The sequence below is a fragment of the Phyllobates terribilis genome, unplaced genomic scaffold (assembly GCF_046119375.1).
Source record: "Phyllobates terribilis strain yellow unplaced genomic scaffold, ASM4611937v1 Scaffold_9__5_contigs__length_417890890, whole genome shotgun sequence".
Classification (NCBI taxonomy): Eukaryota; Metazoa; Chordata; class Amphibia; order Anura; family Dendrobatidae; genus Phyllobates; species Phyllobates terribilis.
Genome location: NW_027362769.1, coordinates 401562598 through 401581192, shown reverse-complemented (window position 1 = coordinate 401581192; position 18595 = coordinate 401562598). Strand labels below are relative to the sequence as shown.

The following is an 18595-nucleotide window of genomic DNA, read 5'->3' as shown; positions in this document are numbered from 1 at the left end:
GAGAGACAAAGACCCTCTACCACTTCTTGTAGAGCGACAAAGACCCTCCACTACTTCTTGTAGAGAGACAAAGACCCTCTACCACTTCTTGTAGAGAGACAAAGACCCTCCACCACTTCTTGTAGAGAGACAAAGACCCTCCACCACTTCTGGTAGAGAGACAAAGACCCTCTACCACTTCTTGTAGAGCGACAAAGACCCTCCACTACTTCTTGTAGAGAGACAAAGACCCTCTACCACTTCTTGTAGAGAGACAAAGACCCTCCACCACTTCTTGTAGAGAGACAAAGACCCTCCACCACTTCATGAAGAGAGGGAATGATCCTCCCCACTTCTTGTTGAGAGAAAAAGACCCTCCACCATTTCCTGCAGAGACATAAAGACCCTCCCCCATTTCCTGTAGACAGAAAAAGTCCCCCCTCTACTTCCTGTAGAGACAAAAATACCCTCCCCCACTTCCTGTACAGAGAGACAAAGACCTGCCTTCACTTCCCTTACATGTCGACAAAGACCCTCCCCTACTTACTGTAGAGATATAAAGATCCGCCCCCACATCCGGTAGAGAGACAAAATCCGGTCCCCATTTCATGAAGAGAGATAAAGACCCGACCCCACTTCTGGTGGAGAAACAAAGATCGGCCTCCACTTCCCACATAAAGACAGAGACCTGCCCACACTTCCTGTAGAGAGCGATAGACCTGACCCACTTTGTGTAGAGAATGACAAAAACCCACCCTCACTTCATGGAGAGAGATAGACGAGGACAACTTCCTGTAGAGAGGGACAAAATCAGTGTCAGTAGCAGCATCGCCAGACTTGATGTGATGAGATGATATGATGGAGCTTCGCCCGTCTTGCAGCATTCGAATCAAATTACACATTTTTCCTTGATTCTTAATGCATTAAATAGCAGAAGCAAGGCAGCACAATAGATTTTTTTTCAGAAAAGAAAAATCTGAAATCAGTCTCAAACTATGTGTTTGCTTCTCACGAGTGACCGTATTGAGTTTTTGCATTTCTTGTGTAATAATTTTTATGAATGTGTGGAGAATAGTTGTTTTCTAAAAAGAAAAATCTCCAAAATCCAGACTTTGATAGATACCACACCAATACAGCGCCCTATTAGAGCTGCTGGCTGTTTGGGTGTGTACCTGTCTAGCATTTCTAATCACGTTATTTTTGGGAAGATGGTGGAATTTTGTAAAATAAAAAAAAAAAGAATAAGAAATGAATATTTAACAAATGCAAACGTAACTGTGTATGTCTGTTCTGTACACAACTCATCTATACTCAAGACTGTTGCCGCATTTTGCTTTCTTACATGCATCTACCTACCGCACCTACCTACCATTTCTTATTATGTTCTTTTTGGCAAAGGTTGAATAATTGGGGTTGAAAAGACGGTCAAAACTTAATTCTAGTGTAGTTCTAAATTAAACTGAAGATAAAGTAGCAAGGGCAATGGATGGGGTAATATAAAAGGAAATAAAAAACATATCACAGCTAAGAATGTGGGAGCTACAAGTAGCAGAAGCACCATCGCTACCACCATTGACACCAGAAATCCGAGCAGTAGTTCTACCAAACACAAGTCACACTTCACCTTCTTTGTCTGCATCTTGTGTTTTCATGGGGAGGAAATTGAAGACGATGTGGAATATATGGCGCGGTCACTTGTCTCAGTCACAGCAGGATGTTACCTCTGACAGTGACACTGTCAGTTTGAGTCACTGTTCTGCCTACAACAGTCTATCTGATCACAAATCACTAAAATAGATAATTTTTTGACCATTTTAAAATTTACAGCAACATGGAATTCTGTCGATTTGCTGTGTTTTTAAATGGGCTGGTGATTACAACTAGGTTACCATCTGATTTTATAGTAAAATCACTTTGACATTAATAAAGTTGTGTTTGTGTTACAGCTGTGACATACCGCCAATAGTGGCAGGATACGCCACTGCTATGAGGCCCGTGACCTCAGGGGGCCCTTGAGCCGGGGGGCCCCAGGCAGCGGGAGACGAGTTGTATAGGTGAGTATTGGTGGATAGAGGTGGGGGAGGGAGGTTGTGGCAGCAGAGGAGCGGGGATTTGGGGGATTGAGGAGGCCACACATACCATGATTGAGAGATTGTGGAGGCCACACATACCAGGATTGGGGGATTGAGGAGGCCACACATAGCAGGATTGAAGGATTGAGGAGGCCACACATACCAGGATTGGGGGATTGAGGAGGCCACACATACCAGAATTGGGGGTGAGAGGTGCCACGCATACCAGGACTGGGAGATGAGGAGGCCACACATACCAGGTTTGGGGGTGAGGGGTGCCACGCATACCAGGATTAGGGGAAGAGGAGGCCACATATACCAGAATTGGGGGATTGAGGAGGCCACACATACCAGGATTGGGGGAAGAGGAGGCCACACATACCAGGATTGGGGGATTGAGGAGGCCACACATACCAGGATTGGGGGATTGAGGAGGCCACACATACCAGGATTGGGGGATTGAGGAGGTCACGCATACCAGGATTGGGGGATTGAGGAGGCCACACATACCAGGATTGGGGGATGAGGGGTGCCATGCATACCAGGATTGGGGGATTGAGGAGGCCACACATACCAGGATTGGGGGATGAGGGTGCCATGCATACCAGGATTGGGGGATGATGGTGGCATGCATACCAGGATTGGGGGATGAGGGGTGCCATACGTACCAGAATTGGGGATGAGAGGTGCCATACATACCAAGATTGGGGATGAGGGGGCCATACATACCAGGATTGGGAAATCTATCAGTAGCTGCTGCATTTCCCACCCTAGGCTTATACTCGAGTCAATACGTTTTCCCAGTTTTTTGTGGTAAAATTAGGGGCCTCGGCTTATACTCGGGTCGGCTAATTTAAAATATACGGTATTCTAAAATCAGTGAGTATGTGGTGCCCATAATACTGCAGGACTGTGGTGTGCATTATACTATATGGGGGCTGCATTTTACCCTATGGGTGTGTAATATACTGTATGGAGGACTATGGGGAGTGCATTATATTCTATGGAGGGCCATGGGAAGTGCATTATGCTATATGGATGATTATGGGGGTTGCATTATACTACAGTATATGGAGGATTATGGGGGGGCGAATTATACTATATGGAGGATTATGGGTGGCGTATTATACTATATGGATGATTATGGGGGCGCATTATACTACAGTATATGGAGGATTATGGGGGGGCGCATTAAACTATATGGAGGATTATGGGTGGCGTATTATACTACAGTGTATGGAGAATTATGGGTGGCGTATTATAATATTTTGAGGGCTATGTGGGGGGCCATTATACTGTATGAAAGCAATTATACGGTGTGAAGGTTTGTTTGGGCCTTTATACAGTATGGAGGGGTGTGTAGGGGTCACAGTTGGGGGATCATACTGTTTTGGGGTCACCATACTTTGCCTTGGGAGTTGAAGTGGGGTACAATAGGGTCATTATACTGTGCATGTGGAGGAATTCACCATGGGGGTATCATACTGTGTATGGGGGACACTTTTGTTGGCATCATACTTTATGGGGGCAATGAAAGAGAATCTAGGACTTCAGCAGGAGGAACATTACTATGTAAAGGCTGGAAAGTTGTGAGATCTGCTCTTCTGTGACACAGACAAATATTTATTTATTTATTTTGGAGGGGGCTCAATTAGAGCTTCTGCTATAGGGCCCCATGATTTATATGTACGCCCCTGTGTTAAAGAGTTTGAAATGGGTTGGATTCAGTCTTAGGAGACCTCAGAGCGTTACATGTGTTCTTTCAGGGCAATTAGAGGTTTTGCAGTATTGCGATTTGTGGCGATTTCATTTTCTGGTTATCTTATTTTTTGGAACAATTCATTGATCCTGGGAAAATTCTAATCTTAAAAAATTTGATCACCTTGGGTTTATCACTTTCTAGTAGAGATTTAGGTATTTTATTGTCCAGTATTATTGCACGCTGACTCCGGAGGTCCCCTCTGGTGTGAATGGTGTTCTGCTATAACGTGGCATTACCGTCTGGGGTTTGGTGGATGTGCCATGGTCCATTGTCCCGGTATTCACACCAGAGTCCGGTATCTCCAGTCCTGGATCTAGCAGTATGGGCCTTTTTTTGGATCTAAATTGACGGGATGATTATTTTGCATCCAAGAGAAGACAAGCTTCCACCACATGGAGAACTAATAGCATAGGGTCCACCCAGCCTGGTGACGAGGTGGCACCATCTAGTGTTACCAGGACCGAGGGCATCCTTGATGACGGCTTATTTTCATGTCTGGTCCATTGCTCTCTTCTGGTCGATCCATTAACCCTTCTAATATGTCATCCCTGATGAGTTTGATGGTTATTATGGCGGCCCCCTCTCCTAGACTCATCTACGTCTTCGGAGAATCTATTTTTGCTCACACTCTTCGCAGTCCTGGGACGATGACCACCCTGCCTGGTTTGGTTATAATGAGAGCAGTTATATGTTATTTCTTTGGGGTCTTTATCATTCAATAGTCTTGTAAGGCTGGGGTCTGGACCCGGTGTGACCCAAGTAGGAAGCCGCTGAACCTTCTACAGGTCTACAAAAGACTCGGACCTTCTTTATTTTAAGGCAGCGATTATCAGATGGATGCGGCAGTCAGTGATACATTGTGTCCGCAGATCTGGGAAAGAAACAGGATGTTCAGATAATTATTAATCAGTCCTGTCTGCTGTAATTAAAAGGATTGCCTGGGACGGAGACATTACTGGCCTTAGGATAGGTATCAATATCTGATAGGTGGGTGGTGGAGATGTTATAGGGTCCCACAGCCCCCAGAAGAACACAGAGTACAAAGTGGGAACATCAGCGCCATCACTTGTGTAGTGGCCGTTCTCGGTACTGCGTCCTACCCCTATTGAAATGGTGAATTATGACCACTACACAGTATGTGGCGCTGTGCTGTTTCCATTCTGTACAATGTGTATTACCAGATAACAGATGATCGTGGGGGGGGGGGGGTGTCGGTTGTCGGACCCCCAACTAAGAATAGATCATATCCCAGATATGAACGACACTTTAAGATTTAATCTTAATTTTAAGATAAAACCTTTCTAATAAACTTTGGTGGAGATTTACAAAACGTTTATGACCAGTCAGTGAATGGAATTTTTTTTTTTACATTGAGAGTCTGGAACCTGTTACATTGTATCTAGTTAATAGTCCAAAGAATATCTCACGTCCTGATAACCCTCCGTGTCGTTATTATATGTGAGCGTCTGGTTACAGACACATTTCAGGCTTTTTTTTTTACAACAACTAAAATCTTCTTAGTGTCCCATAAATAAAAGTTTATGCTAAAAAAAACTTCCCTGCGCAGTTACACATGACGATCAGCAGGGGGCGATACAACGTGTAAAATAACAACCACACTAAGGACTTGAGGAAGCGTGGATGACTACGACCTCCATCATTGTGTTACAACCCGGAACAAAGCTCAGTAAATCAGTTTTATTTATGTATTTAGGTTCTTTATTCAGCATTAAATAGGACGGTGACGTCGTTATTGTTACATTGTATCAACTTTGCTAAGATCAACGACGTCATAGAATGTTCACGAGTAAAGATGTAAAGATGGGGCGAACTGACTCGCAGGACGGACACCGGCCACAGAATACTGACGTGACCGTATGATCCGCCCCTGACCTGACGGCCTCCCGGGCTGTTCTACTGATTAGCCTGCACATGTGACATCGCGCCAAGGCCGGCTAATCAGTAGAAGGACCCCAGATACTGGCAGGTAGGTGGCGATTCTCAGGGCTACGGCCCGAGGGACGCAGATTGCGGATGTAGGAAGGGTCCTGGGAGTCATTTCACACCATCTCTAAAGAGGAGACACAATGTTGGCGAAGATGATGAGAAGATACAGAGATGGTGATGAGGAGGAAGACACACGATGACGATGATGATGATGATAATGACAATGATGACGATGACGATAATGAGGCCAAGGAAACACAATGTTGATGAAGATGATGTGAAGATAAAGATGGTGATGAGGAGGAAGACACACGATGACGATGTTGATGATGAGGTCAAGGACACACAATGTTGACGAAGATTATGAGAAGATACAGAGATGGTGATGAGGTGGAAGACACATGATGACGATGATGATGATGATAATGACAATGATGATGACGACGATAATGAGGCCAAGGAGACACAATGTTGATGAACATGATGTGAAGATAAAGAGATGGTGATGAGGAAGACACACGATGACGATGATGATGATGAGGTCAAGGACACACAATGTTGGCGAAGATAATGAGAAGATACAGAGATGGTGATGAGGAGGAAGACACACAATGACGATGATGATGATGATAATGACAATGATGATGACGACGATAATGAGGCCAAGGAGACACAATGTTGATGAAGATGATGTGAAGATAAAGAGATGGTGATGAGGAGGAAGACACACGATGACGATGATGATGATGAGATCAAGGACACACAATGTTGACGAAGATTATGAGAAGATACAGAGATGGTGATGAGGTGGAAGACACATGATGACGATGATGATGATGATGATAATGATGATAACGATGATGATGACGACGATGATGATGATGACGAGGCCAAGGAGACACAATGTTGATGAACATGATGTGAAGATACAGACATGGTGATGAGGAGGAAGACACAAGATGACGATGATGATGATGATGATTATGAGGACAAGGAGACACAATGTTGATGATTATGAGAAAATACAGAGATGGTGATGAGGAGGAAGAGACACGATGACAATGATGATGAGGATGATGACAAGGACACACAATGTTGACGAAGATTATGAGAAGATAGAGATGGTGATGAGGTGGAAGACACATGATGTCGATGATGATGAGGCCAAGGAGACACAATGGTGAAGATCTATTGAGCTGAATGCACCAGAATTCTGGAATTTGCTCCCCCAAAATTTTTCTTTTCCGATTTGAACCACATTTATTATGTCGTTTAGATCATTTTGCTCCAAGGTAACGTGGCCTCGGTAAAACAAAAAACTGTGCAAGACTGCGAGCAACTAACTGCACCGAAATGGTGGAGCACCTTCCTTTTATTAAATGCAACACTAAAGTCACATATAGTAAAACCATTTAAGAACAGGACAGATAGAAATAAATGTCATCCATAAAGGTTTTGCCACTTCTATAGTTATCTGAATAGCATTGCTGAATAAAGTGCAACGGAGTTTAACGTGCAAGCCAGCCTATTGGCAAAAAATCACTAACAATTATGTACTGAGAAGCAAACCCACCACAGGGGAATAAATGTTTATATAACGTGATATGAATTGCTAATTTGTAATATGCCTAGTGGCAGTTCAAAGTGGTATAGAAACATTCTTACCCAAGTGGAGGCTGGAAAGAGAGAAATAAGGTGGAGATGTACTCCCACAGGCCTCCCGACGCGCGTTTCGCGTGGATAGATCGTGGCTTTCTCCCCTCTTGAACCTGCATCTAGGGTACTCATACTTGTGAGTCTCTACACTAAAATTAAAAGCAAAGCCATAATAAGAGGAATTAGAATTACCCCAAAAATTCAAGAAGGACCCTTGACATGGGTTGCGTATTTTGGCCAAAATATCGACCAATACCTCATATATTGTATATATTTTTTTATATTCAGGGTGCAGCCAGGCCCATAAATGATGGTGTTGTAAACTGAGGTGTCTGTCCTCATGGAGTGCACTTAGATAGTGCTGGGCAGCCTGCCTAATCTAATAGTATGGGCATCACGACACTGTGCACCACCTGTGTGTGTGACCAGCGCCCTATACAAGCCTTTTTTTGTGTGCAATCCTAATACTAAGCAATCACCCCCTCCATGAACTGGTAGGTTGTGAGTGATATCAGTATTCTGCACCTGTGTTGCCGCCATCTTTATTACATGGGGCTGCTGCATCCCGGTCGTGCGTCAGTTCGGAGACCTGCTGCCCCTTTCTTGCTCCGTTAATTCTTGAATTTTTGGGGGTAATTCTAGTTTCTCTCATTGTGGCTTTGCTTTTAATTACAGCCTCATTATTGCACATAAAACATTTGGGACTTTTTGCAGCAGTTTTGGCTCAAATTGATGAATTGGTCCCGATGTTTCCACAGTTCTGATAATTCTGCCCCAATGTTCCTCACGTCATGGAGGCACGTCATAGGACTTCATGGGCTACACAGGCACAGTCTACATTATTGGGGGTCCTCATCTAGAATGAATCAACTGTGCAGTATCAGAGAGACCACAAGGAGCAGCACTGAGGCCTCCAGACTGGGGGACGAGGACCTGACATTCTGGCCTATATGATATCCGATCCAAGGCTCATAGACCGAGACAGTAGCGTAGATGGTGGGGCGGTTTGGAAGAGCGCAGAAAGTTCCAAAGCTCACGATGCCAACCTGGTACCAGTACCCATTCATTTTACAGACCAGCGGACCCCCAGAGTCTCCCTGCAAGGACAAAAGAGGACAATGTCATGGACATATTACATAAAAAGTCATCAGTGATGTAACAGACCAAGAAGAGTTATTAATTCGGCCAAGTTAACACAATCATATTTTCGGCCCCGGAAAAAATGGAGAACAGCGGACAGCGCTCAGAGCAATGTTAGTCAATGGGGACGTGCAGATGAGCAATTTTATTCATGGAACGAAGCAACATGTGAAAAGAAGAAGCTGGAGGCGAAACGCGCGTCGGGGTGGGGAGACGCCGTGGTGAGCCATCATTCTCTTCCAGGATCTGCACTTAGAAGCCTTATTTACAGGTATATCTTCTTACTTCGTTGCTCATTATTGTTTCTGCATCCATTATTCCTATTTGATGGCGCTAGGCACTCTTCTTTATATGGACACGGTCAGTTGTCGGCTGAAACTGCCCCATTCAACTCAATAGTTCCACTAAAAAAATATCCGCTTCCATAGGGAGCGATCGCACCGCATCGGATTGTTACGGATACATTGCAATTCTATGATATAGGAAATTGTATTTAACCTGCTGTCTATAAATGCAATAGAGATGACAAACGAGAAAAAAAAGCGACCAGCTTTTATTCATTTTATATGTTAGTGTGAATTTAGCCTTGGGAGCGGTAATTCTCATGAGAATACCAGAACGATGAACTAGTGACAGGAGGAGCTGACCTGGGTGACACAGGAGCAGCCGCCATTTGTTATTAACTTATTAGTTATGAATCGTCTAATTCTATGTATGGAAACACATATAGATAACGGGTATAAAGCACACAAACACTTCAGCAAATCCCCGGAGATCACTGCAGATCACAAGCATTGAGTTTCTTCTCATCGGCTGTAAACTGAAAAGATTCTAAACGAATTCAATTCACAGATTCGCTACAATTTAGCCTGGAAATTCCACTTATGCCAAATTCATTTCATGAGGATCAAATTTCTGGAAAAAGCCATTTATTATGTTGTGTAATCTCTCCAGACCCCAGACCATCCCCTTCCTGTACAATGACTGATAACACCTCTATATACAGCTGATAACACAGGATCCACCAATCACAATAGGTGATGTCACAGCTCACCTCCTCCTCCACCTGTACAATGACTGATAACCTCTATATACAGCAGATAACACAGGATCCACCATTCACAATAGATGTCACAGCTCACCTCCTCCCCCTCCTGTACAATGACTGATAACACCTCTATATACAGTAGATAACATTGCTGGGGTGATGTTCTGCTGACAGCTTCCCTGTACAGAGTCCTATAAATGTCCGGCTTTTCTTGGACTGAACCTGAGCAGTAAATCCTGATCCGATCTGAACACTTTGATTTCCGATGGAAACAAAACGACAACTTTACTTCAGACATGAAACGCAACAAAGAGAAAATAGTAAAAGTTACAATGTCCCGAATTCCCCCAGGACAAGGACACAGTCCAGGACTCACCGAGCAGGCGTCCCTCTGTCCCTCCGGGTGGCCAGCACAGATGTGGTCATGGTGGATGATGATATCGGGGTGATACATCTGGTAACACGACTCCCTGCCGATCAGTGGAACCATCACCTGCTGAAGGGTTCTTGGGAACGGTAGAAGTCCTATAGGGACACGAATGATATCAAAATCAGAGAGGTCCGGCGACCCTGGCACAAGACTCAGGTTAGGGGTGGAAAAGCTTTCTAGAACAAGGCGGCAATGACCATAAAACAGCATTTCACAAGGTGAGCCAGGAAGGGGGAAAAGTAGGACTAACTGCTAGGATCCGGAGTACCACCAAACCCTCCGTAATGTTTAGTATCATAGAGTAGAATGTAAGTCTAATCGTGGTTGGGTGATTGACCACGGTGAGCTGGAGCAAGCACCACTACAGGGTGAGGCGACACAAGCAATGTCCTCAGGTTGTGTCTGGAAGTTATGAAGTTTGGATGTTGTATAGTCGGGGAAGGCAGCTGATTGGTCAGATTCAAGGTCTTGGAGCAGGGGGCAGACGTGCGCCAGATCAAGGAGTGTCGGATCACGATTGGTCAGGCTCTACTTTACACTGTATGTTATCTGTGGCACATTGTTTATGCCGGAGTTTGTGTGATTATTGTACAGTTTAGGTTGTGGAGACTATGAGTCCCCAGAGGATATTATTAATCTCAAGGCATTCTTATCATCTGTGAACTACAAACTGGCACCGCGCCCAGACTGTGCCAATCGTGTTATTGTTAGAATCTATGTTGTTTTTCTTTTGGCCATCTTGTTGTGGTTTGCTGGCGTCTAGTCTTTTCCTCTGGTGCTAGGTTTCTTGGTCACGTGATCTCTGCACTCTTTATTACTTAGCACCTGGCTCCCATTCCCTGCTGGACATCAGTGTTGTATCGCTCGTGCTCTGGCTAAGTAGCCTTGTTTGGTTCTTCTTGCTTTGGACTATAGTTATCCTGGAACTTCTAGTTCCACCAGTTTCGTTTTCTTTTATTTTCTTTTCTGCAACTAGCTTTTCTGTTAGGAGGTCTCCTGCTTTTGCTCCCAATCCTTAGATCTTTTAGGGACCCCTTTCCCCTTCCTTCAGGTCTTCGTTTGAGTTCAGTGCTGTAGTTTCGGTGGGGCTATTCACAAGGAATAGGGCACCCACTCCAGCGTAGGGTTAAGCTGAGTCTCAGTGCAGGGACAGCTTTTCCCTCCTATTCCTTAGTTCTAAGTTGCAGAACATAACAGTTCTGACCTGTAGTTCCTGTACAGAGGAATTACCCAGGACGAAAGAGATAATAAACCTGGTGAAAGATGTAAACGGAGATTACAGGGAGATCAGGACTCATAACTGACATGCATGGTGATGGTTACTAGAGATGAGCGGATCGATCTGTGAATGCTCAACTTCAAGTCAAAATTCCTCAAATTCTCAGGTCCCTCATGAATTTGAACACATTGGCGAGGATCTTAAAAAAAATGCTGAAGAGTCACAGAGCAGGCTAATAACATAAGGTGCAGCCCTGTGGGATTCCCCATAATGCCCTGCAGTTATGACATCACATTATTTTATACTGGCAGCCAATCAGCCAGTATAAAATAAGGGGCCTGCCAAGCATCACCCTCTTATGTTTGCACCATGTAAGGATAAGAGGACAGAGTGCACAGCTCTTTTAACTTAGGGACAAAAAAGGCCTAATCTGAAAGTGGTGTACTACTGAGGTGCAGGAGCTGCAGAGTCCGTGTGACTATGAATGGGGAGGTGTAGGAGCTGCAGAGTCAGTGTGCCTGTGAATGGGGAGGTGCAGGAGCTGGAGAGTTCATGTGACTATGAATGGGGAGGTACTGGAGCTGCAGAGTCAGTGTCACTGTGAATGGGAAGGTGCAGGAGCTGCAGAGCCAGTGTGACTGTGAATGGGGAGGTGTAGGAGCTGCAGAGTCAGTGTGACTGTTATTAGGGAGAATCTGAAGCTTCAGAGTCAGTGTGACTGTGAATTGATTAATCTGTGACATATTGCAGTAACAGCACTTTAATAACAGCCATTTTATTTATTCTTCACACCCTGCAAACAAGGAGGGCAGTTTAATACTCCTCTGTCTTACTTTTGCTTCTAAACAAAAATCATGAAACCAAGGCTTGTGTGTCGCAGACAGTGTGCTTCCAGCATTGTGAGATGGTCAAGACAAATTTTATCTTTATTATTTTAAAGACAAAAGAAAAATCTCTACATTCCAAAAATGTAAATATAATTGTCAAAGGTCTTCTTGTAAAAAAAAAATATATATTTTTGCACACTTCATTGTTGTAATACTTCAATGTGAGACCAGCACTATCCAAATACAACTGTATTCAAAATGGGTTCAATACAGTCATAGAAGATCTTATGCTTGTGCAGCAAGTCACTCTGTAAATAGGGTAACAAACTGAAAACTGCAACTGACCCTGCCAGTTACTGTACAGACCAGAGATCCTGACCCGCAGTCCCTGATGGGTCCTGCGTGAGCAGAGATAGCCCTAACCAGAGACTGGAAGATGGAAACTCAGACCTAAACTGCCTAAAAGGCCATCACGTGCCTCTTTAAGAACCAGAGGGCAGAGCAGAGTGTGAATACCTACTAAAGGGAAAGTGTGCTGCAAAAAGGAAAGAACCCAAAGTGAGTAGAATAAACCATAATATACAAAATAAAGTAAAGAGTACAAACTGTTAGATTATAAGCCGCTTACTTCCTAAGAACAAACAGAAGGTAGGTGCAAAGTAAAGAATAGAAACAGCAAAGAGACAAACTCTAGCTGGAATTTCTCTGACTGGTTCTAACTTACAGCAGAATATAAAGCTGCACCCGAAAGGTGATAGGCAGAAGAATGAAAACACATGTGTTAAGCTGGACAGATTGCAGCCAGAATAATAGAACCTAAACACTAGGAGAATAGGTGTGTCTCCTGTGGTTCAGCGGAAAGAGAAGTCGACCACAGAACACAAGCTCAAGGGATGGAATCCAGGAACATGACGGCAGACATCCGAATGTTACGCATGTATTTTCTGGGTAATTATAGGCTTTTCAGTTCTGAATTTCCCTGTGATGGAAAAGGATGAGGACTTGGGACACATTTTTACTAGGGTTTGAGAAAGCCTGCAGGCAGTACCAGCTGCCTGAAGATCAGTGGGCCAAATATCTAACTCCAGGGCTCAGAGGAAAAGCTCCGGAGCCCTCAAGAACAAGATGGAGACTATGAGGCCATCAAGCAGGTCCTGATAAAAAAAATACCAGCTGACTCCGGAGGTTTACCGGAAAAGTTCAGAGACCTCCTAAGTGGACCACATAATAGCTATAGTGACGTGGTGGATGGGCTCAGAACCAACTTTGAGCAGTGGAACCGAGGACTGTCAGTCACCACCTTCGAGGACCTGAAGGATCTGATGGTGAAGGAGCAGTTTCTTCATTTTTGCCCAGTGGAATTTCGACAATTTGTGCTTGACCGGGAGCCAAAGGAAGCCACCAAAGCAGCTCAGATCGCAGATGCCTATGAGGCCAACAACACACCAGAGGTGCGGAAGTCAGCCACCGCCAGCTGGAAAGGGGGTAAGTCTACAACCACCCCCAGTGTGCCAGCTGGCCCTCAGCGGGTTCTGCCCCATATTCCAGGACCCGGCCTGCATTTGACTCCCGTAAGTGCTATACTTGTGACCAAACGGGTCACATCAGCCTTGTCTGCCTGGAGAGGCAGAAGATGGACCCCACACCTGAAGCCTCAGGGCCTACTGCAGACATTGTAAAGGGGAACTCAGCCACCTCACCCCGTGGGGTGATGCTGCTGAGGATCCCCTAAAGCGAGCCAGTATAAGTGCTAGGGGCATGTGGAGCAGGCATGGACACCAGGAAGTAGTAGAAGAAGCTCAATAGCCTATTCTATTTAACATATGAATGCATCTCCTCTTAGGCAAGATCTGGGATAGATTGACACCTTTCAGCATAGGGGCAGAGATGGAAGGAAAGAGGAAATGGCTCGTTTAGGGTCAAAAAGGGTTTATAAAGACTGCAGAATCTTCGTAGCCGAAACAAAATATGGAATAACTTAAGTTCCATAAGTCCGATAATGATGGGACCCATATTTATAGTGGCAGGGTCAGCTAAGGAACAAGATGCTTATTTTTTCCCAGCTGTAAGCCCCTCTGGGGGGCTGTGGTGCAAAAGTACCAGAATAGCAGATCACAACTACGCCATGTGTGGTCTCTAAATGAAGGTAAATTCATAACAGAAAATATGGGGTCGCTTGCAAGCTTCTGCGAGCAACCAGGAATGAGTTATCGCAGAAGGCCTGTATTATATTTCAAACTCAGTCGGTGGTGGCAGTGAATAATATTAATAATCGGCTATCGTGAATCTGACAGTGACCGTACGGAGGGTGTAAACATCCAGCATTGGAATCCAGAGGTGTGACGCCATACGCTCACTGGTCGCTCGCCGATACCTCCGGAGTGAGTAGTGGGGACCGTGTGAAAAGGTCGGATTCTGGAGATGTTTTTAAAATGCAGGAGACAAGAGCGAGGCAGTGATCAGATATAGGGAATAAAGAATTTCTGTGTCACATATGACCCCAAGACAGCGAGCGTCGAATAAGACAATACAATACAGATACAATATGTAAGATTATACAAATTACAGAACGTCAGAGATTATTTTAATGTCATTCTTCTTACAGCAGCTGCTGCAAAACCTCTTTAATATGAGGATGTGAGAGCTTTGTGGCAATCAAAGAGTGACTGACCAGAAGCTCTTTTTCCTCTCAGGGAGGTTCTGCAGCAGAGGAGGCTCACTTGCCTCTCATGATGCAGAAGAAAATATTGAGAGGAGGAGGATAAAGCCACTTTTAGGTAAAGTAAGGCGGGGAGACGAGATGAGACGCAGAATGGGCTCGGGGACACGGTGGATACTCACTATCAGGCTGCGTTCGGCCCCATCCAGTTACATAGCAGTTGGTTCCTGGTGGGAAGTCCATATAGGCTGATGGGATGCACACTGGACAAATGTGCCTGGTGTAGGTGACCGGTCTGGAGAGGCGGACAAGAGCGACGTCTCCGCTGCTATTGGTGTCTGAAATGCCATTGTACTGCAGGTGGATGAATACGCTGCTCACCCCAACTTCCACCTCATTAGAATTAGGCATGTCCAGCTTGTAGGCCCCTAGGCGCACTCTGTACAGTCCAAAGGATAGGGGTCTGAAAAATGTAAAATCACAATGTTACTTCCGACCTCCAAACTCTGCATCCGGTCAAATCTAATGCCTCCCGAACTCCAGACTGATACATTCTAACTGCGCTAATACAATGTAACTAACATTCAACTGTGTGAGCACACAGACCTCACATCCAGCCTGTATTACTGGGAGATGGATACAGACCTCACATCCAGCCTGTATTACTGGGAGATGGATACAGACCTCACATCCAGCATGTATTACTGGGAGATGGATACAGAGCTCACATCCAGCCTATATTACTGGGAGATGGATACAGACCTCACATCCAGCCTGTATTACTGGGAGATGGATACAGACTTCACATCCAACCTGTATTACTGGGAGATGGATACAGACTTCACATCCAACCTGTATTACTGGGAGATGGATACAGAGCTCACATCCAGCCTATATTACTGGGAGATGGATACAGACCTCACATCCAGCCTGTATTACTGGGAGATGGATACAAACCTCACATCCAGCCTGTATTACTGGGAGATGGATACAGACCTCACATCCAGCATGTATTACTGGGAGATGGATACAGACCTCACATCCAGCCTATATTACTGGGAGATGGATACAGACCTCACATCCAGCCTGTATTACTGGGAGATGGATACAGACCTCACATCCAGCATGTATTACTGGGAGATGGATACAGAGCTCACATCCAGCCTATATTACTGGGAGATGGATACAGACCTCACATCCAGCCTGTATTACTGGGAGATGGATACAGACTTCACATCCAACCTGTATTACTGGGAGATGGATACAGACTTCACATCCAACCTGTATTACTGGGAGATGGATACAGAGCTCACATCCAGCCTGTATTACTGGGAGATGGATACAGAGCTCACATCCAGCCTGTATTACTGGGAGATGGATACAGAGCTCACATCCAGCCTGTATTACTGGGAGATGGATACAGAGCTCACATCCAGCCTGTATTACTGGGAGATGGATACAGAGCTCACATCCGGCCTGTATTACTGGGAGATGGATACAGAGCTCACATCCAGCCTGTATTACTGGGAGATGGATGCAGAGCTCACATCCAGCCTGTATTACTGGGAGATGGATACAGACCTCACATACAGCCTATATTACTGGGAGATGGATACAGACCTCATATCCAGCCTATATTAGTAGGAGAGACACACAGACCCCACATCCAGCCTATATTACTGGGAGAAAAACACAGATCTCACATCCAGCCTATATTACTGGGAGAGACACACATACCTCACATTCAGCCTATATTACTGGGAGAGACACACAGACCCCACATCCAGCTTATATACTGGGAGAGAAACACAGACCTCACATTCAGCCTATATTACTGGGAGAGACACACAGACCTCACATCCAGCCTATATTAGTAGGAGAGACACACAGACCTCACATCCAGCATATATTACTGGGAGAAAAACACAGATCTCATATCCAGCCTATATTACTGGGAGAGACACACAGACCCCACATCCAGCCTATATTACTGGGAGAGAAACACAGACCTCACATCCAGCCTATATTACTGGGAGAGACACACATGCCTCATATCCAGCCTATATTACTGGGAGAGACACACAGACCTCACATCCAGCCTATATTACTGGGAGAGGCACACAGACCTCACATCCAGCCTATATTACTGGGAGAGACACACAGACCTCACATCCAGCCTATATTACTGGGAGAGACACACATGCCTCATATCCAGCCTATATTACTGGGAGAGACACACAGACCTCATATCCAGCCTATATTACAGGGAGATGCACACAGATCTTATATCCAGCCTATATTAGTAGGAGAGACACACAGACCTCACATCCAGCCTATATTACTGGGAGAAAAACACAGTCCTCATATCCAGCTTATATTACTGGGAGAGAAACATAGACCTCATATCCAGCCTATATTACTGGGAGAGAAACACAGATCTCATATCCAGCCTATATTACTGGGAGAGACAAACAAACCCCACATCCAGCCTATATTACTGGAAGATGCACACAGAGACCTCATAACCAGCCTATATTACTGGGGGAGACACACAGACCTCACATCCAGCCTATATTACGAAGAGAGACACACAGACCTCACATGCAACCTATATTACCGGGAGAGACACAAAGACCTCACATCCAGCCTATATTACTGGGAGAGACACACAGACCCCACATCTAGCCTATATTACTGGGAGAGACACACAGACCTCACATCCAGCCTATATTACTGGGAGATACACAGAGACCTCACATCCAGCCTATATTACTGGGAGAGACACACAGACCTCACATCCAGCCTATATTACTGGGAGAGATGCACAGACCTCACATCCAGCCTATATTACTGGGAGAAAAACACAGATCTCACATCCAGCCTATATTACTGGGTGTAATGCACACGCCCGGGCTGAGTGGCGTGTGCGTGTGTATGTAGTGATTCCACTGTGCCATGAACCGGAGAGTGCCTGGAGGGGCGTAACTAAGTATCTGCCCGATCCGACCAAGGTCGCACGACGGCATACGACGCGAGTGCACCAGGGAGGAACCGAGCAGAGGGACCAGGGTCTACTCCAGGTCAGACTCCGGACACGGCTGTTGACCCACACCGGGGAATACAGGAACAGGCAGACTAGAGCGCAGGCTGGGTAGGGTCCAGTACAGACTGGGAGACAAATTCGAAACCACAGACGCGGTGGACAGGGCTGAGCAAGGCGAAACCACAGACGCGGTGGACAGGGCTGAGCAAGGCGAAACCGCAGACGCGGTGGACAGGGCTGAGCAAGGTGAAACCGCAGACGCGGTGGACAGGGCTGAGCAAGGCGAAACCGCAGACGCGGTGGACAGGGCTGAGCAAGGCGAAACCGCAGACACGGAGGGGACAGGGCTGAGCAAGGCGAATCCGCAGACGCGGAGGGGACAGGGCTGAGCAAGGCGAAACCGCAGACGCGGAGGGGACAGGGCTGAGCAAAGCGAAGCCGCAGACGCGGAGGGGACAGGGCTGAGCAAAGCGAAACCGCAGACGCGGAGGGGACAGGGCTGAGCAAAGCGAAACCGCAGACGCGGAGGGGACAGGGCTGAGCAAAGCGAAACCGCAGATGCGGAGGGGACAGGGCTGAGCAAAGCGAAACCGCAGACGCGGAGGGGACAGGGCTGAGCAAAGCGAAAACGCAGACGCGGTGGACAGGGCTGAGCAAAGCGAAACCGCAGACGCGGAGGGGACAGGGCTCTGTTCACACAGAACAGACTGGAAGGGAAAGGCAGAACCAGATACACACAGGATACTTGCAATGAATTAGAGAGTGGACTACAAACTCACAAATGGGAGTACAGAGACAACGAGTAGGAGATAG

General features: G+C 45.8%; 1 protein-coding gene across 1 annotated transcript in view; it reads right to left on the bottom strand.

Annotated features, from left to right (window-relative positions):
- Positions 1–6654: 6654 nt before the first annotated feature.
- LOC141162621 (serine protease 33-like) overlaps positions 6655–18595 on the bottom strand; it is a 114934-nt gene continuing 102993 nt past the window's right edge. Inside the window, exons 3-5 of the mRNA XM_073648896.1 lie at positions 14922–15202; positions 9981–10129; positions 6655–8513 (exon numbers count right to left, since the gene is read on the bottom strand). Of these exons, the coding sequence (XP_073504997.1) occupies positions 8283–8513; positions 9981–10129; positions 14922–15202 (661 nt within the window). The 3' untranslated portion in view covers positions 6655–8282. The remainder of the gene's footprint in view (positions 8514–9980; positions 10130–14921; positions 15203–18595) is intronic.